This window comes from Rhamphochromis longiceps, linkage group LG5 (assembly GCF_057381845.1).
Source record: "Rhamphochromis longiceps isolate RC_006_pf linkage group LG5, R_longiceps_female_GT1.1, whole genome shotgun sequence".
In the NCBI taxonomy this organism is placed as follows: domain Eukaryota; kingdom Metazoa; phylum Chordata; class Actinopteri; order Cichliformes; family Cichlidae; genus Rhamphochromis; species Rhamphochromis longiceps.
This window is the reverse complement of record NC_140561.1, coordinates 32,381,102-32,407,285: the sequence shown is the minus strand read 5'-3', so window position 1 is coordinate 32,407,285 and position 26,184 is coordinate 32,381,102. Positions and strand designations below refer to the sequence as shown.

The following is a 26,184-nucleotide window of genomic DNA, read 5'->3' as shown; positions in this document are numbered from 1 at the left end:
CTATAGACGTCAATGGCAGTGAATGAGTTAACTGTAAATTCAGTAGAATCCTCCTTAAAGCAAGACCTATTTTAAATAAAGTGAAGGGAGTCGTGCTCATACAATAATAACGGCATCCCCCTGCATTTGTTTTGAAAACAGATCAGTCATTAAAGTGCATCAAAGACACCATAAATGACACAATGCAGAGCAATAATGCATTTTAATGAAGACCCTCAAGCTAGAATGATAAGATTTCAGGGTCTGCAATTTGCCTGTACTGCATTATACAAAATCCGATCACCAGAAAAGTCATTAATGTAAAAAGTCGGACACTTTCACAAAGCAAATCTGTATAGCTCTCAAGAATTACTGGAGAGTTTTTGGCTTAAAGAAAAATGGTCGGGCAAGAATGTGATGGCGGCAGCTGCTACTGCTTTCCATTTTAAGTGCTTATCAGTGACTCACTTGAAGTGAGACAAATTTCGTCTCTTTCAACTGTAACATTTTGCAGATTTGCTTTACTTCAATACAGAACTTTAAAACATATAAACCATTATAGTGGACATACAAGGGCTTTTTGTTTTTTTCTCCTTCAACAGCTACCTAATTATAAGCAGCACTTAGGCAGTGTATCACACCAACTGGGATTTTAATAACTGTTGAGTCACCAGCTGTGAACTATTAAGAAATGATGGTGATGACCACCAGATTGAGAAATCAAATTCTGAGCAACATCCAGTGATGCCTCTCATACAGCTGGCTCAAATCATAGCTTGTTTTCTAACAACTGCGGTTTGACAGCACATGGTTGTTCTAACACAGCCATAAACCTGTGATGTGACTACTGGCATTGACCTCCTTGAAATGACAAATGGCTAGAAATAACACAAACAAATGCTCCAGAAAGCAACTCATGCTTAATGGCTTTGAAACTGTAGAAAGGTTTACTCACCCTATACCAAACAATCTCACGCAGCCTTCCATCAGTTTTGAAGTTACACTTGAGAGTAACAGTCTCACCAACAACAACAGGAGGCAGGGGCTCTATGGAAACTGTCAGATATCCTGAAAAAAGAGAATGGAAACAAAAACTTTTAGTACAGTAACATACGATAACTACACCTTTTCTGAAACAGTATATAATTTAGTGGTTCTTTTCTTCTTCTTTTTTCTTTAGAAAAGAACTCAGTAGTGTAGAATTAATAGATTCACTCTGGGGGAAAAAGTCATGTTTTATCCTATACAGAGAAAAGAACATGTTACCATGCATCCCTTCATTGATAGTTACATAAGTCACAGGTTTACAGATTAAATCAAACAAATGAGCTACAGTGCAACTTCTTTTAACTGACTTACTGCAGGTTTGCCAAGAAGTTGTCTATTTGATTCTTGCATTATTATTTTCATTGGATTTATCCAGCACATTTGGTTGTGCAATGTGTTTTAAGCTTTTCACCAGTTATTTTTTTAAGTTGTTTGCCCTTGAATACACATCCTCCTTCAACCTCTAATAGAAGCAAAGCTATTTCAGCAGCATCATGACAATGAATAGTTGGTAAAGAACATGATGGAAAATGTCAGGCACAACATGGGCAATGCTGCCATTGCTTCTGATAGGGCGGGCTGATAATCCATATACAATAAAGTTTTTTTCTTACACTTCAGAATCACAAAATATACTATCTAATTTGTTCCATGCAGTATGCAACCTCAAGCTGCCTAAATTTATTGTAATTGAAGATTAAATGAAAGCTGCTGTGATAAAAAGTCAACAACACACAACAAAAAAAAGCTACGTACACACAGAAAAACAACAAACGCAAAACGAGAAAAATCTAAGAAAAAGTAACTGCCAAATACAAGGTCAAACTCTTCAGAGATGAATGCTTCATTGTGCCTGATCATCAGCCCTTTGCGCACAAAAAAAAAATCACACAGAGCTGCAGTTTCACAATTCAACACTCACACACACACACACACGGTGATAACAGAACAGCACATCAGCATACGTGAGATTATATCGCCCAAATAAAAATGGAGTGATACAAAGGCAATTACCTGGTGATAATGAGAAGACCTGAGAAAAAATAAATACATCCAAAAACTGTCGGGGGGTGGGAGACTAACGACTGAAGGAAAGGATATTTGTACTAAAAGGGTTAACTGAATCAAAAAGAATTTATTATAGCTATATACAATCCTAAAAGATATAGTATTTAGTTTATGCATTAGCAATAATCTCTTTACATCTGGCTAAGGCAAAATGAAGCAGTTAGTAGGCTCATTTCCAATGACAGACAAGCTACCCTCTGCTCAACATATCACCAGCGTCAGCACATCCAGTATTTAATGAGGGAATTATATCTCAGAAAACAGATGGATATAAAAGTGAAAATATAAAACTGAATAAAATGGCACTTAATGGCCAATATTTCTATATAATATTGACACACTGACATAACTAACAGAATATTAAGGACATTAGTGTTTTACAGAATTCCCCAGGTGATCAGTGTAAGAAATGGACAACTGCAGAGACGTGTAGCATGAACAGTCCACCGTAGGTACCTAATTATAGGATGAAAAAGCACTTTTTGTGCTTCCGTGCTGGGAAAATAGTGATCAGAGGCAGAATGTTTTTTCAATATCCATCTCACTCACTTGTGAGTATATCTCAGAAATCCATTTCATTTTTAAGGACTACACATAAATATGCTCACGGTCTTGTGCAAAGAATGTAATTTTGTCATACCACCTCCACCGGTCACGACAGATGGCCACCCCCTCCCTTAACCTGGTTCTGCCACAATGGAAATTTAGATATTTAGAACTGATTTATAAAATGATGATTGTTTCTCCGAGGATGTTAAAGGTGGTAAGTAAATGACATTCACAAATATAAGTGAAATTCACAACCACCAGACATTGCATTAGACCATAAAGCATATCAAACTAAAACCAAAACAAATAGACATGTCAGCCATGCCTCCACTTGCTTTTGGTATATCATCTGCCAGAAAGCTTAGGGACACTACAGCCAAAGAAAAGAAAAAAGAAATCTCCTGCCAAAACCATCACAACCATTAGCCCACACTAGCATTATAAAATATCATACACTAAATGGCCATAACACAATACAATAAGCCAACTGATTTTAGGCCCACCATTGTGATGAGAGTCTTTACTGCTGTTCTGCTGCTCTCCTCTGGTTTATACACAATGAAGAAAACAAGGGAGAGCAGTTCACACTGAGCTGAAATTAAACAAGTGTACATAAATTAAAATAAATAAATTTCCTTTTTAATATTTAGATTTTTTGGGTGCGCTGACTCTAGTACGAACTCTACCATCTCCCTGCTATTTTCTGCAACCTTTTGTAAATACCAGAAGAGCAAGATACTGAACAGAGAAGCTCTGACTACAACACACACAGAGGAGTATTTCATTTTCTATAGTACACTGCCTGGCTTTTTTTGTTTTATTCTATGATGAACCAAATGTTTTCAATTTGCCAAAACTCTAAACTGCAGAGTTTTTTAGGCCAGTTCAAAAACTCAACTACTATGAAATCCGGCCGTTGTAATAGATGCAATACACAGTTTACCGTTCCCTTCCCTGAATAAGACATCATACATGGTAGCATATGTTGCTCTAAAACTTTTCAGAACAGTCTAGTCTGGAGGACCCGGTGTCCATTTTTTAAAAACAGCATTTAAATTTTTTGATTTTTCTGACCACAGAACAGCTTATCACTTTGTCTCAGTCCATTTTAAATGGGCTATGTCCCAGAGAAGACAGCAGCATTTCTGGATGTTCTTTTTCTCTGCATAATAGCTTTAACCTGCATTTGTGAATGGCACAGTGAACTGCATTCACAGGCAGTAATTTCTGGAAGTATTCCTGAGCTCTTGCAGTGATTTCCATCACAGAATCATGACTGATTTTAATGTGATGTTGGGCCCAGAGATCACTGATTTTTGGCCTTGACCCTTGAGGATGGAGATTGCTCCAGATTCTTGCATACTTTTGATATTATGTACTGTACTTGATTAGATATTTCTTCACAATTTTTACAATTTCACAATGAGCAACATTATTCTGAAATGGTTTGCAGCTGGCAGATGCTGTTTTCGCAGACTGATTAACCTTGTCCATCTTTAAGAAACCCTGCCTCCCTGAATGCCTTTTTGTTCTCCAATCAAGTTACTGACCTGTTGCCAGTTAAACCAATTAGCTTCAAAATATTTCTTTTTAGTACCAATTACCTTCCCAGTCTTTTGTTATGTTCCAACATTTGTGAGTTCTACTGTCAAAATCAACATGAGCTAATATTTTATTCTTAAAATAGTACGCTTTCTCAATTTGATATAGTTTCTCATACTGTGAATAAAAGTACGGGTTTATGAGACTTCGAGTCTTTATTTTATGTCTTGATTTAGATTGTAAACAACCTTCAAACTGTGTATCCATTAAAGAAACTGTCATGGAAGTCAAATTACATCATATATAAGCCAACATGACACAACCAACATGATAGGATGAACACGGGGACATTATAGGTGAGCCATGTGTTTCAGTAATTCTGTGCAAAACTTTACTAGAAATCCTTGGTTCTTGGTGGCATACTCGTGTTCTCCTCCAATATAGAGTCATGTGAAAAGAAAGAACAACCTTACTGCTTTCACAGGAGTTAAGAGGGAAAGTAGCAGCCAGGTGCCAATTGAAAGCCCGTGGTAAGTCTTTAAGAGAGCTGTGCATAAACAAATACCCACAAACTTGAATAGACTGAAGAGGAGTAAAGAAGACTGAATCAAAATTCAAGCAGAGTGAGGTGAGACTGATAAGGTCACACAGAAAACAATTATTTCAAGTTATTTCTGCTAGATGTGCTACAGGATATTCAAACATGCGGTGTCCTTAGTTTTTCATAGGACTACATAGAGTCCTGTTTTCTTTTTACGTTTGTTTCATGTGACTGTAGTTGCTATCTTGTTCACCATGATTCACCTCAGCTTGTTTGCCACAGTTTAGATGACAACGTGATAATCTTTCGAGTATTCCTTTGATAAAACTACACTGCATCTCACTACTTCTCCAAAAAGCATAATTGCTCTAAAACACTATCTCGAACACTGGAAAACATGAATTCCTATAAATATGTAATAGGTAATAGGTAAAAGTACATAAAACTGACATACGTATAGTACATTAAAGAAATGTAAGATGTATCGTCACTGGTAGACTCAGCTGTCTCGCATGTCAGTGCACCTAGATATGCTTATTAAGGAATCTTAATTTAATCAGCAGGCTGAAGAGACCTTCTCTCCAGAGTCAAATTGAATGGATAAACCTTTTCTGGGACTGCATGTCATTAACACAGAGCTGATGCTCTTACGGAAAATCCTCACCACTTACTATGAACCCACAAGAGGAGCAGGCTAGCCTTGTAAATGTCTCTGTGCGAGTTTTTCAGTGAGGTGGCGTAAATGCATATTCAAAAAATAAAAAATAACAATCATAATTCTGTGGAATGTAGTGTTAGTCATTTGACAGGAGACAAGTGTGTGTCTTGCCTTCAGTAATGGACATATTTAGTTGCAAGTGATAAATGGTGGTTCTTTTTTGTGGTTGCAGGGATTAATTGTGAACAATTCACTGACTATGTGGCACAGAAAAAGAAAGTAGCATAGCCACGGACATAAAAATGCTGCAAAGCATATGGAGAGGGATGAAAATTTTTTAAAAGAGCACATTACATGGGTTATGCACTCGTACCGGAGAAGTTCACATTTCATATAATCCCTATGAGAAACTGGAGCAGTTTCAGTCTGAACACACCAAGACACGAAGGCACAATTCCCATGCAATTAAATGACTTCATCAGTTAAACACATTTTATTTACCCATTCTCACTTGAAAGTGTTCCAGCAAAGCTACATCCCTTGTTGTGATTGATGTTGTAGTTAAAATGCAGACTATGAGGAAAATTCACAGAGCGAAAACTCTACAGTGCTAATTCACTTTGAGAATACAAACCCACAATGGCAAGTTTTTTTTTGTTTTAGTTTTTTTCTTAACCACCCATGAGATAAATTCACAAAACATTTCAATTTTGTGATTGTTTAGACAGCTGTCTGCAAAACCATATCTGCTCTGAGTGGGCATACAAGTCTCCAATCAGCCATTGTCCATACAAAGAAACACTTAATATAAAATCTGCAGCACATTTTCTCTGCAGTTTTTCGTGCTTTTATGATTCCACTATATTTCAGTTTCCACTGCTATTGCTTTTATTGAAGCAAAACATATGCCTCACTCTAACCCAACTTACCAATTATGAGTCTGTTCTCACAATCAGACTCATGTTACTGTGGGAATGAGAACATGGGTCTATTTTCATTCCCACAGTGTCAAACACTGCTGTTCAGTCAAAGCCAATAGCATCTCAGAGATACCCACAAGATGTTCTTTTTAACGCTGTGGGTACCGCTATCATATAATGTGGTATTTAAAACAAACCATGATTTTTCTTTTCTAAATCTAAGTAGGCAGTTAAAGTACATGTCTAGCTATTTTATTCCTTCAGTGTGGCGATAAAAGATGTATTTTTGAAAAAATTGGGGGGAAAAAATCTAGGAGATCATTAGTTCTCTGCTGATTTTCTTCATTTAAAAAACCTTCATACCAACATTTCTCTTACCAATTAGGTATGTGATCACCTGTGTATACGTTCACATTTTATAAATTGGAATGTGGCCTTGAATGTGTTGGTAAAAGCATTAACATTAAAAAGTGTGGTTTGATGACCGGATAGTGATTGTCAATTTACAGCCTGCTTCACCTATATAAGACATAGTATGGCCTCCATCCCTTTCCTGGTTAAATCTTTCAGTGCTACCTGGGGGTGGAGTTTTACTATTAAGGAGAAGGCATGCTATCTGGATATTTGGATATCCATCTAAAAGAGGCGGGGCATTCAATTATAATTCATTTGGAGCTGAATATTAATGCTGATGATATTTTATTTTTGTATTTTTTTAAAGTCAGCATTCAAAATATCGGATGACATTTTGAATGTGCACGGATTAATTCCCATACCCATAAATCCCAGTATTTAATCCACTACATGGTTGTAGTTACTACTATACAGTCGATACCATTTATTCAGTTCATTTATTTAAATTATATTTTGAATATTTTAATACACGAGACCTCACATAAGTCAAACGTGTTTAATAATGCAATGATATGCTGTATTAAACAGTTATTGATCCAGAGTTATTTCGCTGCTTTGAAAATTTTTAACCTTACGTGGATGTCACATCACTTGATCCGTCTATCAGGTGAATACTGGTGTGTATATACATATATATATTAGAAGTTGTGCCATGCATTATGAACATCCTCACTTTAGCTGTATTTACATTCAAAGGTAGGGAGACTCTTTTTCACGTGGGATTTTTTTTTTGTGCGTTTCTGCTTTTTTGTGCTGCACAATATTGAACCTTTCAGCGATATTTGGCACTGCCTCTAAAGGAAGTCTCAGATATATTGCTAACGGTGCTCACAGCCACCTATCCATAACCTTTATCTGCATGAATCTGACACACCGCTAGGCCTGAAATCCAATACTCCCAAACCACAGCAGTGACTCTCACATGGTGGCTAGAACCAACAGAGCTTGTGTTGCAAATAGTTCCAATTAGTGAGAGGAGAGACTGAAGAAATGTGAACGGACATTTAAAACACACTTGATCAAAGAAAAATGTTCAGCACCCTTTGAGAAACTAACTGCTTTAAGGGGAGATAATTTATTATGACTGATCGTGAGGTTAAGCCCATTGTTCTACAAAAAGAACATCCAGAAAATCCTTGAAATTACCGGTTGTAACTAAAAAGTGTTTGCCAATGAAGAAAAATACTAGCAGATCCCTGTAAGAGCACATAGGCAAGTGTGGAGTGGCCAAAGAGTGCATGGCATTTAATTGGCTCATATTAGCTGGTTGTGGAGGCAGACAAGGCCTCCGGCTTGTCTTAATCCATCAGAGGCGCTGTTGGAACAACATCTAATGAGGGCTGCAAACTATGCTTTCTCCCATTAATAACAGCAATTTGCCAAGATGCAATGAGAAAACAAAACACAGCCAATGATGGACCGGCCCAAAATGTGCCTGTTATTGTGCTCTGTGATTTATGGCTATGGCCTACCTTTGCTTAGATGTCAGTGCGACTTAATGTATGAGAAAAATGGATGACTAAGTTTCTCAGAGCGCCTCCTCAACTGTGCCTCCAAGCAATGTAAACAAACAGAACTGATCTGGAGTGTCGAAAGCATGTTTGAGGTGATCACTTCCAGAAAATGAATATGTGGGATATAATATGGCAATTTTAGTGGGATTTTAGCAAGGATTGGGGATTGATTTAACAGACTGTATTGGAACAACAAAATATTTTACACCATCACACACATATTCAAGTGTAATTAAACACATAAAATATGCCATGTAAGAGAGTCAGCTATAAATGTCTACAAATGTGGACCCATCTGGTAATCGGTCGATTCATCTGCTAACTGCATTTCTAAAATTATGCGCTGGATTTGAAGGCAGTGGTTCAAAGCTTGTGGGCAGTGATGTGTTTTTAATAGGACGGAAGGCTCCTTAGAAAATGTCATGACTGATATGTGTTTTACAATGTACTGCTAGCAACAAATACATTTGTAATATCTGCGTTTAATCACTGTTCTTGTAGGTTTGTCCAAAAAGGAGTATACTTTCATCAAAGATTAAAAATGCAGATAAATATCAGAAAAAAATAACCTTTTCCCCACATCATTTTTATAACACAGACAAGCTAATATACTAATATAATAATAAAAAAATACAAATTATACAATAATATTTTTTTATTTTAAGAAAATGGTTTCTTACAGTCATTTTTGAACCTTTCAAACAACACAAAAAAGGTTATGGCTCTGGTTATATATATTTTTTCTCTTTTTGTCTCTCATTTTGTTTCCCTGGTTGTCCCTCTATGTCTAAGTCACTTCCTTCTCCTTCCTTTCCTGCGCATACCATCAGCATGCTTAGTTGTAGATCATCAACCCATCTGCAGCAGCAAATCTATACCAGCTCTCCGGTCACTCTCTGCTAGATTGCTCTGCATAAAACAGGTTACTTTTAGGTCTCCTTGCCTCATTGTGCTGCGTAGTTAACTCCCCATGTTTTTGTTTTGTAATATTATTCTCCTGTGCTTAGATCCACCACCTCATCACCTGTCAAACCAACTCTGTTTCACTCCTCTTCTTGCCTACGGCTCCATTCACTAGCCTGACCCGCTCTCCACCTGTCAACCACACCAAACCCCTTGGTCACTTGTCTGCCAGTGTACAAGCTTTCAACGCTCCCATCTTACAACCCCTTATTAGCTACCTGTGTCAGCTTGTTCAAACACCAACAGCATTCTTGTGTCTGCTTGCTCCACTTTCTTAACTGCGCTCTCCTTACTCCAGTAACCTTAAACGGATGTAACGTCTGTGTTTCCTTACAAGTGACTCGTATCATGAGAAATACTAAACATCTAAATTAAAAATATGAATTTGTATGCAAATAATGTGTATCCGTACCTTAATCTTAGAGTAGTGTTTTTTTTTATGTACATCTCTGGCAATCAAAACATTTCAAGCAGAACGCACCGAGCAGCCAAGCGATTTGTCTGACAGCTTGTGGTGCCTTATTATTCTCTGTTGTTAAGCTGTATCTACCTTGGGTGCTGCATCCCCCAGATTTCACAAATGTCATGGTGTCAAAACCAAACATGATGGCCCCAACTACCAAAACAAGGTTGTGAGAAATTGGCTTTTCCTTTTAACTATACTTATTTTTCAACATTCACAGATACCCATGCAGTAGATTCAAGACAGAAAAATAAGCTATTTTACCCTACATTACTGAATCTTATCCTATTGAGTGCAACAGATTAACAATAAACAATAGAGTTTGTCCAATTCATTAGAAAATACTCAAAAATACTTATTGTTTTTCTTTTTTTTACTCCATCTTTAAATTTAACATATTTACGAGGCTGGTAGTCAGCATGGATGAATGAATGCTGCAGTGAAGAATGTTCAACACACCTCAGGTGGTGATTTGTAACTGTACATGCAAGCTGAGCTCAGGAAGCGTTGCGTAGCGGGAGAAGCTCGATGACTGGATGTTGATTTATTCTTGCCAAGAACACAATCTGTGACCATGCGGAAGGTCTTCTTTTGCTAACAGAAATCTGGGAGTTGATTTTTTCAGTCAGTGATTTACTGTTTAATGATATGCCTAAGCTTCAAGAGTGTCAGCACTTGGTAGATGTAATCCCACCTCCCCATGCTCTTCTACACCCATCCACACACACACACACACACACACACACACACACACACACACACACACACACACACACACACACACACACACACACACACACAAAGCCCATATTGCTCACAATGAGCCATGTCAGTGGGTCCTCATTCTGAATGGCCTCAGGCCTGTGGAATTATTATGTCATTGGTAAGCAGAGTTGAAGCTAGAGAGGAAATATAGCCAGTCTTCCCAGAAGAGTTAGTTAAATGCTATGTACCACTCTTAGCCACTCAACTAAAAACTTTAAATCTTAGATCCCTCTATACCTAGTTTTTTCTCATCTATATTTGTATTGGTGTACATTAGCCAGTGAGTACATATATTTCTCATTATTTGCTGTGAAGTTATTACAGTAAAGCACTTTGAGTTACATTCATTTTAAACTTTTAGAAAATAAATGCCAACACATAAACATGTTTTCCTCTCTCAAACCATTAAGGAAAAAAACACTCTTGAGGTTTAAATTGTATAGCTTTCACAGAAGGCATGCATGATAGAGACAGAGGATGACCACTGCTGAAGCATGCAAGTAGACCCCAGGGAGTAGTAGTAGTACCAGATTTTCAATGGCCATGCCATCAGGAAAAATGGCTCATACAGCCATGTCTGGTGTAGATTATCCAGCTGGGAACTTGTATGTGCAGAGAAAAATGTGCCATTAGCTTGTGTGTTTTCACTGGAGATTTCCAATGCCTCAGGAGTTTACATGATTTGATAATTTGTATGTCTGAAGAGCACTGCCTGAAAAACTGGAAAATGGGTAACTAAAAAACAAGCAAACAAAAAAACCCTCCACAGTCCTTTCAACAGTGGAAAGCACTTGACAAGAGGGGTCTGCAGTCTGCATAGTGCTTATGTTACATGTTTTACCAAAGATGTCAAAACATAAAATGTGATAGTTTACAGATAAGATTATTTGAGTGAAACTGATGAGAAAGGAAAACTTGAGAATGAAAAAATGCGATGATAGACAGCAAAGTGGAAGTACCTTTAGCTGTTTGGCTCAAGAAAGGCAAAATCCAAATACCCAGTTTATTTCATTTAAAATCTACTGAGGTATGAAAGTGTCAGGTGTCACTAGAGGATGGTGTGGATGGATGATGGTAAATGTATACAAAGTATTAGATAAGGATGTAAAAACCAAAAATAACCGAACAAGTAAGAATGATGGAAGTGGAAGCTTCTGAGAAAGAGAGAAAAAAAAGGACTGAGAGAGCAGCCTTTATATCCTTAATCACTCCACATCTCTGAGCTGCTGCTGCCTAAAAAAAGGAAGAAGCAGGGTGCACAGAGGCCGGGCCATTACAACATACATAAAACAAAGAAAAAAAACCCCCATAAGATTTTACTACTATATTACTATATATAGTTTTTAAGGACAGAAATATGTCTTTCTGTTTATATGTGCTTTTAAATTATTACACAAAATGCACTCATGTAGAAAATGCACTTAAAGAAAAATCTTCCTCCTCCTAACTAAAGTTATTCATTATATTGGAATATCTGGCAAATTTTATGAAGATAAAGCCATTCTTAGACAGACCAGTAGGATAAAATGCCTTTTTTAGTTTTTGAAAGGATATTACACTGCATCATCCCACATATATAGATTCATCTGCCTTCTAGCATCATTATTGCAGCTGTGTAAATTAGTTGTTATTGTTGTGGCTGCCAATCGAAATAATTTTGTTTTGGGAGAAGTGAACCAATTTCTTTTCTTGGTTGAGTTGGTGGGGGTTGGCAGGGGTGCAGTGTCTCAGCTTTCTGAAGCCAGATGCAATCAAAAAGACACACATCTATAAAGACTGAAATGTGTGTTAGGAAACAATAAGATGCTTTTGTAACATGTTTCTCCCCTAAACTTATGTGCCTCCTCACTGCATTAGAAATCCAAATAATACACTCATGTAGGAGGACCAGGAGTTTCTGTTCAGAGCTGCAACTCGACCATCTCCTAAATATTTATGTGAAAGAAAAACTGAATGATGCACATAATGTCAAGCAAAAACCTCTACTTTAGGGTGAGGTAAAGAGCTGAAAGTGCATTGTTTCACAATGAGGTTGGATTTTTATGTAATGCTGTAATTTTCAGTTCTTCCATGGTACTGACTCAATGGTCAGTTAGGGAACATATAAGCAGCCATGTAGAAAATGGTCTTATTGACACTTGACCATAAAGAAGTATAACAAAATGTAATATTTTATTGGCGGTATCTGCAGTAAGTGAATCAGCTGCAGACGTGCACTGAAGCAGATAGTGGCCTAAGTGTCTACTCAGCTTAGAAGTGTTTATTTTGCCTGAAAATTAAGTGGACATCCACATTACAGACCAAATGTGTTCCCAAATACCACCTCACCCCCAAACAAAGCAATTTATCAAATAGCATTTATGATTCTATTCACTATTTTTTACTCCAATATTCATAAAAGCCTCTGGTACAAAAAGTGTGGGTGTATGTAAGTAAACTCATCACTGACAGGGCAGGAATCACAGTTCAATTTTAGTGACAAACAAACAGGCAAACAAACACATGATAATGGATGGCTATGTAAAAGATGAATAAACGAGAGAGTTTGAATACTTGTTTCGTTTTTATGATCTCTTACAAAAAAGGCAAATTAACAAGATATGGAACTGTGAGAAAGACGTGGCTTTTTGCACCTCTGCAAAATAATATTCATAAAATGTTACCTGGTTTTGTTTTGTTAGTTTGGATTTTCCCCATTTGTTTATAATAAATACAACAAACAAGCACACAGCTAAGAAAAAAAAATAGCACAGAGCCTAGAAAATAGATATTCCAGTGTGTCTTTAATATGGTAAATGGGTTCGAAATTAATGAAAGGCCTCAAAGAAGTCATGATGTTGTTACCAAGGAAGCAAGTTGTCCTGGTAACCCAGAAACAGACTCGCTAGGGTATCAGTAACTGTTTGTGCATTCAATCTGTAGACCTCTGCATCACCTAGGGTTGTGAGCAATGGCAGGAAATGAGGGAGGAGAATGTGGAAAAATGACCATTCTGAATGTCAAATGGCCAGATTTGAGAATTGTATCCCACATGCAGGGAACATAAACTGCAGACTCAATTAATCATAGTGGAATTGCTACTGTTACAAGGAGGCAGTTTTTTTCAGTGACTATTCACAGCACCTCTGCAATGGTTTGCTCTTGTTCTATCCACTTTGAAGCCTCACTCAACCACTCTAGAAATGCAATCTTCCACGGGCAGTGATGTTTTTTTATTATTATTATTATTATTCTTTCTTTACTCAAACCATTTTAATGTTGAGGCCAGAAAGAGGAGATTTTCTTGATGTCGCAAAAGGTAAAAATAGGAGGAAGAAAAACTATTGCCATAGTGACCTCAATTAAGACATCTACTATTGAGTTTGCCTGACAAACATAACCTGCAGGGTTGTACTGGTGCCTCAGCCCAGCTTTCTGGTATTGTATTATACATTTCTATTAACTCTAGTGGCCCTCAAAACGAGTCTTTCTAATTTGTATCATCATCTTTTTTTTCTTTTTTTGCTCATGGCAGTGTGTATTGTATGTTGTACTTCATAAAAATCAAACAATTGTGTGCGAGGCAGAAAATAGATATTCTGTCATCTATCTAGCTTCATTTAGTGGAGTGGAGGAGTCATGGTGAGTATGATGAAATGAAAAACTACAGTGCATAATCTTCAATCTATTCTCATACAATTATCATACAGAGCAATAAATGGACGTGAGAATGGATCCTATTCTCCGAAAAATAAAGTTGTAATGTACAAGGTGTAACTGTTACAAAACATTATAGTGTGGCAAACTTTAAAGGAAGTACACTAGAGAGGCTACATAAATCCTTCTCTCTATCACAAGAGGTTCCAAAGGTTTTGTAAGTTTAACAGTAAAGAGCTGTGTTCATGGACAGAGAATGATCAAAGTGATAATTGAAAGAAATCTGCTGGGTCATGTAGCTCCTATTCTTTTTTTTTCTCAGAAATATCAGCTCAAGTTCAATATACTAAATGCTTTTTTTCATCCAGCATAGTTCAATTACTAGCAGAGAATTACTTAGATATATAATATCAAGTGAAGCTCTGTGACTAGACTGCTGTGATGTCCCCAGGGATTTCACTACTGCTGCCGTCTGCCCGAAAGCTACCTGGACTCTGAGACCATCCACCTGTTAGCCCAGTGCATGAGCACCAATCTGGCTGTTGCACAGTGTAATCTATAGGTGGTTATTACATCAAAAGGCCTTAAAGGTGAGTGGGGGTTTGTTCATCACTCAAGAATCAAGCAAACTGGAAAGAGGGATAAAAATGAAACTCACATGCTGATTTATCAGCACAGTGGTTAGGATTAAAGGACTGCCAGTCCCCTGCCTGTATCACCGACCTACTGCCTGCATGCTTTGTCTCAGCAGCTTTTAAACCCCCACTGTCTCCCAAGACGTGCACCATCACTTTAGTAGAATCAACCCATCATCTGATCACGTTGCTGTAAAATTGTGCCGCGACAAGATGCACAAGCCTTTACGCAGTGATCTTACTCACCATCGGTGTAGATGAAATGGTGCGGCGCACATCTGTGAACATTTTTTCCCTCTTTTTCCCAGTTCAACCTTTACTGTCAAACAAAGGAGAAAGGGGACACGCCCAAACCCAATTACAAGGTTTGTGTTGTTTAGAGGGCTGAGTATGAGTAGACCACTGGTTGACTGCTGATAAAGAAAAAAAACAAAGCAGCACTTTCCACCCCCAGCTTCATTCATTTTCTGTTTTTTTTTCTCTCCTTTTAAACAGCCATTTTAGCACTACTGTGCTTTTGTACCATGTGGAATTGCATCCCCGTTGTCACACTAAAAGCCATATAAAGTAAATACTCAGCTCACCATCAGAAAAATTCATTGCAGGGTGGGGTGGCAACTAGACCTGTATTAAAACTGCCAGAAGAGGAGACAGCTGTCCCAGCCCACGTTCTTATGTGATCTCTGCTTAGGGAGCAGGCTGGTATTCCAAAGCCTCATCTGAAAACAAATTAAAGAGGATTAGAGGCTGCCACTGCAGCTCGTCTCCTCTCCGTTCTGGGGAATAGAGTGTCCTGCTGGCCAAAATGGTGACCTTCACACTGACTTCCTGTCCTGTGTACAGGTGCTCTACAGCAAACATTAAGTTTGTGATATGCCGTCAGCAAAAAGGTCACTGTATGCTTAGATGTTGGGAGGACTGCATGGCCTGTAATATAAATGTGTTAAAATTTCAAAAAGTTAATCTGTTTAAAAATCACAGCGCAAAAAAGTATTGTTTGTGTTTTGCTGTTGTGGTCTTGTATCCCTTCACCCTGCATTTGAAATTAAACAATCACTGTGAGGTGCTGAGTCTCCACATCCACATTAGATGAGTGCTGTAGGAATTGTAGGATTATCCCTAATGCTCTGTCAGTCCTACATTGCAGCCATCATCATACAAAGCTTTTAGTATATTTCTACATGCGGTGTGGTCACTGCCCATTGAAATAGTTGGTCTGTTGTGTCGAGGTTAGGTCATCTTACTTGTTACTTGAACAAGTACTGGCATTAAACACAACAGATGTTCAGGACTTCATATCCTGTCTCAGTGCTACTGCTTGAAATTATGACCAAAACTAATGAGTTTCTCACTAACCTCAGCTTTATCTCCTGTTCAGTGGTAGGGTTTGCGCACTAAAACCTGCAAAACTATTAATAATATCTCAGCTAAAGATCTGCATTTTAACATCCTGGTGACTGTATACCAAGACAGAGACTGGCATATCTGCTCTTCATTGCTGTATCAGCTTGAAAAATATTGTTATATAATCCAAACACAGACTGCAAAGACATGGCAGAAAACAGACAACTCAATAGGGCTCACTGAAATAGTTTAGAATTTTTTTTCTTACTCACTTTATCCTGTACTGAATTACTACTTTACCCTCAGAAGCACTTTGGTGCACTTGAAGTTGGGAGGTGCACAGGTTAGCGTCAGTACCTGAACCAAGGGCATTGTTGCTGATTGAACAGGCACTGTTTTTGATCGTCTGTCAATATTTTCCCCCTGTGGTTTCAGTTACACCAAGCATTAATTGCTTCATTAATTCTGGTATCGTGTATAATTATGCTGTCATTTTACCCGCCTATATGTCCATTCCCAGTGTTGGGAAGGTTACTTTTAAAATGTATTCCATTACAGAATACAGAATACATGCCCCAAAATGTATTCTGTAACGTATTCCGTTACGTTACTCAATGACAGTAACGTATTCTGAATACTTTGGATTACTTAATATATTATCATGCTTTTTACAACAACGTGAATGTACTATTGCTGTGTGATTTATTACTATTACTGAAGGTCCGCGACTCCGAACTGTAGTAAAGGGACCTCTGACTAATACGGCGGGGTCCCTGTCGGCTCGTAGCCGAAAAATAGCTTTACTTTGTTGTGTGGGTCAACTTTTCTTGCGAGAGACAGAGAGAGGCGTTGAAAGGCTGCTCCAACGGAACTTATTGTTTTCGGAGGAAAACACGAACACGGTGTACAGTCGAGTCTTAATAGCTTACTTACAACTGGGCTCGTCAGGCACTCTTCTTGGCTGCAGTGGTTATTATTATATTTACATGCTTCCAGTTCCCGTTTTTCCTCGATGACAACTCGTACCTTTCCACTCCCCTTTTTCTCCCTCCTCGCGCTCACAGACCCATAACGTGTATGGCAGTCCATTCTCCCTGCAACACGGACTACACTGCCCATGATGCTACATTCTTTAGAGCTATGCTTGTAGCATTCTGTCTGTTAGCTTAGCACAACAACAACAACAACAACGAAAAGGCGCTCTCTCACCCAGGAAACACACAGTCGCTGAGAGAGAGAGAGCGTCGCCCTGTAACCATGGCAACCGTAACGCTGCCGCCTGGAACAACAGAACGTAGCTGTCAAACAAAACCCAAACAGTCCTGACCCGCGACAAAATGAAACAGGAAAGTACCGCAGTGTAATCCATTTATTTCAACAAAGTAACTGTATTCTGAATACCACCTTTTTAAACGGTAACCGTAACGGAATACAGTTACTCATATTTTGTATTTTAAATACGTAACGGCGGTACATGTATTCTGTTACTCCCCAACACTGTCCATTCCCACTGCCAGCTAGTGGTAGATAGGGCAGTCAAAGAAGTCACAGTGTCTATCCTGCGGCTATTTCCCTTTGGTCATACATATAAATACAAATTTCACTGGAAAAATTTAGTCATTAAATCAGCTAGGGGCCACTGACAGTAAGATGAATGCCAGGCTCCACAAATCAGACTAAACATATTGTGGATATTTATGATGAAACATAAATGAAAGAACAGTACACCAGATCTATGTGAAACCGTTCATTAAATTGATGAGCAGATACGTTCATACATCTCTGATTATTGATACACTGCTGATGCCCCAGTGTCAAACATTTGAAAGTTCTCATGCCTCAAATTGCGGCTTATTCAGAGAAAACACTGCCATAAACTGGAATGACTCAACTATCCCTTGGATCACCTGCTCTTTTTTAAGTGCTTTAGCAGGAAGGCTGAATGGAAGAAAATGATAGAGAATTACATTTATAGTTTCACTGAAAGTGCACAAGACTAAAAGTAGATTTAAGGGATTTTCCCGAATTTCACAAATTCATCTAATCTAACAACATCCATTATGATTCTCAGTTATTCTTCTAATGGTGCACTCCTGCATGCTTTATTGGGTTGCTTTTTACAATTCCCTGCTTTGAGCTGATGCACTTCTGTAGTGAAATGAAAGCGTATAAAGAAATTAAAGTTAGAGAAGCACAAGGTTAGAGAGCACAACCTATGAGTGAAGGGAAGTACCAAGCATTGGTATTCATAGCTGTCCCTCCATTTTGGATCACATTTAGTACTTGGCTGCAGCCAACTGCAGCTCTGACACATGCACATCTCCCCCTCACAGTGTTTGTGAAAGAGCTACTGTGTTAATTGGGATAAACTGTGTTAGGGAGGGGAAATTAATGCATGGCTGTAAACGGGCATAGATGAATCACATCTGTCAGGTTAATTTGATCAAAGGATAGGTGCAGTGCATGTGTATGTACTTTTATTTCTTGTGCACATTTGCTAAGCTGGGCAACAAGCTCCACTCAGTGGAAATTACTTCTGTTAGCCATATTGCATATCACACTATACTAGTATGTGTACTACTTACGCTAACGGTGTTTTTGTTGTCTACTTAAAGTCTATGTGGCCTGATGGTTTGTTTGTTTTTAATATAAAAATTAAGGCTAAGCGGAGGGATTTGAGTGACCTGTTAAATGATTTGGCAAAAAATGTAATTAATAATCATGGAAACCTGCAATAAAACTCATCAGCAGGGTCTTCAATCAAATATTAAAAATTTTTGATATAGTAGCAATGCATTATTTGTTTAAAAGACCACATTTACATCTGCATCAGAAGCCTAAGCCAACATTATCTATTTTTATAGATTTCTTTTTTGCCTAAGAGATAACTGAGCCTTGGAAAAGTCAAGGTAAAGTCCTCTGTTAACCACAAGAGAAGCTGGATCAATAAGTCATATGAAAGCCATCAAAATATCTTTACTTACCCTCTAGCAACACAACCATCAGTCCCAGCTGCTATATTACAGTACTTTTATTTGTTGCTTGGCTCCATCTCACTACATGTGTCCACACAAACATTCACACACGTAGGGATCCATATTGGTAAAAATAAATAAATACATCAAATACAAAAAAAAATCAAATGAATGTTTATTTTAACTCCCTTTTAAGGCTCTTTTTAACTTACAGATGGCATCATGAAGCCAATCAGTCCCGACAATTCTTCGACATGTTTAGCAGCATATGGCGTTAAACCTCAACCTGTTCAGTCAGTAATAACTTGGACTTGATTAATTAATTAATGGGTCTGTTCTGTTGAAATAGACCTGCTTAATAACTGCTTTATTGTACCTAACCAAGGAATTTTGATCCAAATTGAAAGAGGCAGGGGCACTCCGGTGCAAAAATCTCAATGAGAAATGTAAATTATTTTGGAGTTAAGTAGAAATGATGAGCAAATGTGTGTTGGGACTGTGAAACTGTATCGCTGTGAATCCTGATGAAACAATTGGTGCGGTCCAAATCATAGCTATGTAATCATCTACAAAAACAAACCTCGTCTGTATAAAATTTTGCCTCAGCATATATTTACTAAATTGGGTACTGGATTTGGTCATTCACAATCACTGTATCAAGTACATTTGTTTTATTATAACTTTAAAAAAAAATCACAAAAAACAGAAAATGACTTTGTGGCTACAAGACTCAGCCAATTCAATTTGAATCCAATAATTGTGTAATGGTGTGATAAAAATGAAAATCATCACAATCTGGACAGCTCAGACTGCAACTGTCCCTTACTTGGGTGAGTATAGCTGTAAATAGGAAATAGCTTAAAAGTTTTCTTTACAACAACTTCAAAAGGCAATATTATTTCTGACAGCTCCTTTCACGCCTCCGAGAAGGCAATAATTGTGTGTAGCGAGTGCGATGAGAGAATTTCAGCCACAGAAGACAGGTACATGTGTCACACAGATAGAGGCTGCTAAACGCTTGGATACTTTTTTCTGGTTACTGTCTCAGTTTGGGTTTTTTTGTTACTTGTGTTTGTGCATCAATTATGTATCTTTTTTCAGACGGTTAAAAAAATTATTGAATTTGTTTCAGATGTTGCATGTATACATTGTATATACAACATTGTATATTCAGATGTTGTATATATACATATATCAGAAAAAAAAACAAGAAAAAACCCCCACTTCTTTTGCTATTGGTGAGAAAATATGCAGTGTTGCTAATTGCCAGAAAGGTCAGGGTAAATTTCTCAGGATTGCTGTGTTCCAGAATCATCTGTGCTCGTCACTCAGCACTGTGACAGACGGATACCATCTCCACGTACACCAACACTCACAATATTTTCTATTCGTTATTTACATAAATTCATCTACAAAACACTCCTGTACACATGACTGGACAATACAAATGATGTTTTTTGCATGTCCACTCATAACTGTTAACTGTGTGATAACTTTTTTCATACCATGGGTCTTTTTTTTTGTGTCACTTTTCATTTTTCAATCTTATGCTAGGAGTAAGCATGATTGTTTAATCACAAACCAGCAGAGGAGGGGATGATGACTGTTTGAGGGGCAGAGTAATGAAGGTATAAAGCTAAATGATGGAAATCCCTGCTGTCACCCACTGTCCCTGCAGCATGTTCACAAAGGATGCTCATCTGTGTTATCCTCACACCTTAGCAAAGCTGTCTAAATAAGGAACACGAAAGACATCCTTGGCAAAACCCTGAACTTGTCCACAAGGTCGGCTATCCCCCCGGGCTGTGTGTTACTATCATGGGGGTCTGGCGCAGTCAGGTGTGAACATCTGCACTTAGGGAGCCTGCACTTCTGTAAGGCACTTGCACTAGAGGCAGTGAGAACTAGACCGAGGCTTGACAAGACTCTGTCTCTCTTTGACAAAATTTTGACAAGGCAATAGAGAAATTCCTAACACATTTCTGAGAAAACAGCATTGGCTGTTTCTGTCAAACCATGCCTTTAATCTATACACATCATTTCAGTAAAGGGGTTTAACCTATAAAGACAGAAGAAGCATGATTTTTTTTGTGTAGGCTACAGGACAAGGATGGCACAAGAATAAAGACAATCACTACATCTGCACAAATAAAGCCTAATTCAACTCTATGTACAACTGAGTTGAAATTACAACAGTTTCAGAGGATCTACAAGGGTATCCTACAGAGAAACAGCAGGATGGAAATCTGACTGATGTAGGTTTAAAGCGTGGGCCAACATTTTTTAATATTTGAACAAAGATCCATTAAAAAATTTCAGCATCTTGTAATTCAAGTAGTTTGACAGCGACTGAGATTATTGCACTTCATTTAGACTTTAAAAAAGCTAGCTCATGACAAGAAGGAAAGGACACTAGCACCAAATGTTAACATGAAGTGATATGGAAATCACATTTTGTTCATGTTCTAAGTGTAGTATTTAATGTACTCGCATTTATTTTTATGTTTTTGTAAGGATGGAAAAAGTTATGATATGATCTCAAGTGTTCCTTTGTGTCTCAGCTGGCTGGATGAGAATGTCAGAGTGCGTGTTTTATTGACAGCAAGTGACAGGGTTCCTAAGTGCTGTGTTAAACTATAGAAAATGAGATATGAGTAACCACACTTCTGCTAGACCACTGTTAGTGTTACTAAAGAAAAGACAAAGATTCACAGCAGTAGCTTCAGCCAAGACTCATATGAGATCTGCAGGCATCTTTATGTGCTGTATAATGTGGTGTTGTTGAGCATCTACTTAGCTGTCTAGAGTGCAAAACAACTGTAGCAGTGTGCTTATCCCCTGTGAATGTTTGTTTGGTCATTTATTCACAAAGCTCAAGGTGCATGACCAGGCTTTTTGTTTGTCAGAAAGGAGACAAACAGGAAAGCTAATGGAGTTTGTTTTTTAAAGTTCCTTGCTATTTTGCATCAGCCCATGTGGAATCAGTACATCTATTTGCCATTCCAATGACACAATGCTTGGACATGAATTTGCTGCCCTCAATATATCAATTTTCATGTAAATCACACAAAAGTAGAGGGTGCTCTTCTAAAACCAAAAAAAACCCCTAATGTGCACATTTCTCCTTCGTGGTCTTGACTTTACCTAAAGGAAAACGTGATTAAAAAAATTTAAAATTTGCTTCCAACTGGAAAGTTCTTCACAATGTGCTGATTCTCAAGTGTTAGCGCATTATTGCAATAATACAGTGATGTTTGGAAAACTATGCAGCTGTGTGACGTTGCTGACGGTTACCAACGGATCCTGTTACACATCTTTTCTCTTGTCAATCTGTTTCATTCCCCTGTCTACAATGACACTATTCACATACAGCTGTCTGAATGAAAAATGTTCTGCATTTTCAAGCCTCCTGTTAGTAAACGTATTCATTTGATTTTTCATCTAATTATTATTCAATGATGGCCCCACACCCCCAATGACAGGTGATATCCAGTGTCCCAAATATCAATGTTAATGTCGCTCACCAGCTACAAACACATCACAGTGACTCCTGGGCTTTAATATATTATCTTGTGAGCTGTCAAGTCCAGGGTCTGTAATAATGTGACAGCGGCTCATTGACTTTTAATGGGATGCAATTTGAGCCGAAACTCAGTGTTTAAAGCAGCAACGTGGAAGATGACAGCAGAGCGAGGGCCATCGATTCCCTTAACTTGTGATGTTTCCTTGGCTTTTAAACATGGTGGTAGGAGGTGAAAAAGGGAAACTTTCAGTGGAGCTGTAAATCCTCACGATGATGAGGAAGGTAACGCAAAGATGTAGCAAACTCAACTATGCAATGCAGGAGAGAGCCGTCAAAGTCATTCAATGACAAGAAAACAGATGCAATAAATACTAGCTTTGAGGAGATGATGACAAGGAGCTGTCCAATATACCCGTCACTCAGCCACACGTTTAGTTTGTAAATGTTGTACATGGATGTGTGAACTATGGATGAACTGAGGAGGTATTTTTTATGCTTGGATGAAGAAGAAAATGATATAGGGATTGCTGGTGTTAGATGATGAGGGTGGTATAAAAACAGGGCCATTCTGACATTGCAATTTCTGACATTCATAATGCTTAAAGGACACAGTGAGCATCCAGCGTCCTCCTCCCCTGTCGTTTTATGACAAGCTCAGACACTCCACAATCTGGTGGCGCCCAGGTACCATCACTCCAGCCATTATCTTGCAAAACCTATTCCATTTGACCTCTGCGGTTGATGTGCGTTATTCACGACAGGAAGAGCTCCAACGTGCACCTCAATTCTGGTGAAGGAGACAGAGGACCTAAAGGGAGCATGAGTGAGTGAGTGGCAGACAAAAGGTGGACGGCAGAACGAGAAGGAAGCCAGGACAGAGCCAACGACCAGAGATGTGTAGACAAAGAGAGACAAAGTGATGAAGAGATTAACAACTGAAGGGAGAGAGATCACATGCAGTGAGTTGTACTCCTCCATTAAATACCGTGGTCACCTTCAAACAAAAATAAAATGACCGCTGCGTGTCTCCACCCCATGGCCAACACCCCTCCTGCTTCCTCACTGGAGCATAAGTAAACCTCTAATGAGCAGGAAAAAGCTTCTGTGTAGTGGGCAAGATGAATAGATACAAGAGGCTACTTTGCACAGCGATGCTAGGGCAGTGTCTATCTCTGTGCTCCACAGAAGCGAGCATTCTGTTGAGTCCTTCGGGACCAAAAGGGCCTAAGAGGCCCTAATTATATCATTCAACTAATTATCCACAATGCTGTTGTCATGGATAGCCATTTAGTTTGGGTGAAAGCCTCAATAGCAACAAAGAAGCAACTTTAAAGAAAGGTATGTGCCACTAGAATGAAAGCCTTTGACAAGATTTTTTTTTTGTGGCACCTACAACACAAACAGATAATGCTTACGGAAACGGTTACACTCCTTTGTTTATAACGTATTTTGCCAGAGGGAGTTCAAATGAGCAATGCTGTTCATCTACAAAACATGATGTGTGAACGGCCTTAAACCTTAAATAAGTTTGTCTAGTGCCAGGGACCTTAAAGTCCCTGGCACAATGTTATATTTAAATGTGCCTCTATGCAATAGCACGCTTATATGAGACAGGTTTTCCTCTTGTGTTAGCATAATAAAAGGGTGCATGACCATAGCAGGGGGCTCTAGTGGTTTTACATAATTCAGTTAAGTGTCAGGATAAATGTGGGACAGCCTTTCTTATACAATTCTTTTGACAGTATTTTCAAGTGGTTCAGCATTTCTCCTGACAGGGAGCGAATCTTTCTGCTGTTCATACCTTCATCTTCTCTGTAAAACTCCTTTTAAAATTTAGGGACAGGACAGGGGACGGGCCTATCTTTCGAAGCACTGAGCAAAAGTACAATTCACCAATCCGCAGGGTGAGCAATAGAATAATTGCAGCTACTGTCTTGTGATTTATTACAGGTGATTATTTTCTTACTCGCCACTGTATCTTTTATGAAAAAGTGAGACGGTCTTCCTTATGTAACAGAGGAGCGCAGCATTGTATGATGTTTATTTACAAGATCCTACTGTAAAGAAAGACTGCCTCCCTACCTCTGTTCTTGGATTAAATTTAAACACACTGCTTACAATGTCAGGTCACAGGACTTTTTAACATTAGATGCATCTCTCATTCAAACTGAACCTTTAAAAACTGGATCTGCTGCCTACAAATGGAACAAGCTAAAAAAACATAGGGGAAAGAAAACATTGTGTTTGAACTTTGGAAGTACACTGAAGAATGTATGTGGAAAATATCTGTATTAAACAAGCCTACACACATACCTATGTAAGATTGCAGAATCCTTTTCCCTGAGTTGCTAGTGATTTCTAAGTAAAAGCCTGCAAGTTTCATTCATTTTAATTATATTTCATGAAGAAAACCAAAGAGAAGGAACACTTATGGGTTTTCTTTCTATGAAAAACATGGTTTTAATAATCCTGTAGACATATGTGTATATACAAATATGTTGATATGTTTTTAAGCAGCAACAGCCTGAAATAGAGAACTTGAATTTAAGCTGAACTTTACTGGTTTGCAGATTCAACATAACAGTAAAACAAAAAAAGAAACAAAAAACATATGGAGCTAACTATAAAAGATGGACATGGCAATATTAACAACACCCACTTTTTAGTAAAGTTTAGTATTTTGGCCACCATCTTCATGTTTTGAAACTTAACAAACGGATGGTTTGACTGAGAAAGCTCCAAGCAAAAACCCAGGAGCAAAAACAAGGTTAAGGAGATCGTCTAGAAGGGGGTGTAGGTGTGGTGTCCAGGCTAAAAGGAAAAGTGCCTAAAGTGCCCGACAGAGGGGATTTTTCCTGCTCCATGGTAGAGAACGTCTCCGGTATATGGTACCAGTTCCCCTCCAGGACGCGGAAAATGCCGATCGGTTACCGCCTACCCGACTTTTCATCACAGGCGTACAGAACGATTACCTGGATCGGCATCATGTCTGGAGATTTTTTCACCTTGGCCTGTCACTCTACAAGACCACAGTTCCACAGCTAGGGGTACCAGGAGACTACGTCCTCACTCCAGGTGTCTGCTGTCAATTCCCCGTCAATCAGTTGTTGATGACATCAGCCTGTCACCTCTGCTTCAGATCGCTCTCCTAAACGCTCGCTCCATAGCCAACAAATCATTTGTACTGAATGACTTGAAATTATCAATCAATGAGGTCTGCAAATTTCCAAAAGCCAAATGTTTTATTTGATTTTGACCACAAACTCATTACTTCCCTTACTTAGGTCACAATTCAAGTGATCACTAGGGTCATTTTCAAAGGAATGATCATGATTTCTTTATCAGTAGAAAGAAAGCAGATTCAAAGCACTTTTTCAGAAACAGGTTATGCATTAGTTATTTTATATAAAGTCTGTGCTGGCTCCTTGGTACTTGTATATTTGGGGCCACAGTTTTCTTCAACTGAAATGTTCTCTTCATTTTCTTCATGAAAAATCTAGAAATCTGTTGATCTGATCAAGAATATTGCTGTTGTCTAATGCTAACGAACTTCTGTGTAAAAATAATTCTAAAGTTAGATTTTTCCGACATTAGAAAAACAGGGCAGACACATGTCCAGGCAGATAAAGCATCATAATTTAGAAATTC

At 38.3% G+C, this 26,184-nt stretch overlaps 1 protein-coding gene across 2 annotated transcripts in view; it reads right to left on the bottom strand.

The window, feature by feature from the left end:
* Positions 1-26,184, bottom strand: part of igsf21a (immunoglobin superfamily, member 21a) — a 194,803-nt gene that overhangs the window by 134,227 nt on the left and 34,392 nt on the right. For both annotated transcript variants that reach the window (XM_085407246.1, XM_085407247.1), the window contains one exon: positions 935-1,047. In XM_085407246.1, coding sequence (XP_085263372.1) covers positions 935-1,047 — 113 coding nt within the window. The remainder of the gene's footprint in view (positions 1-934; positions 1,048-26,184) is intronic.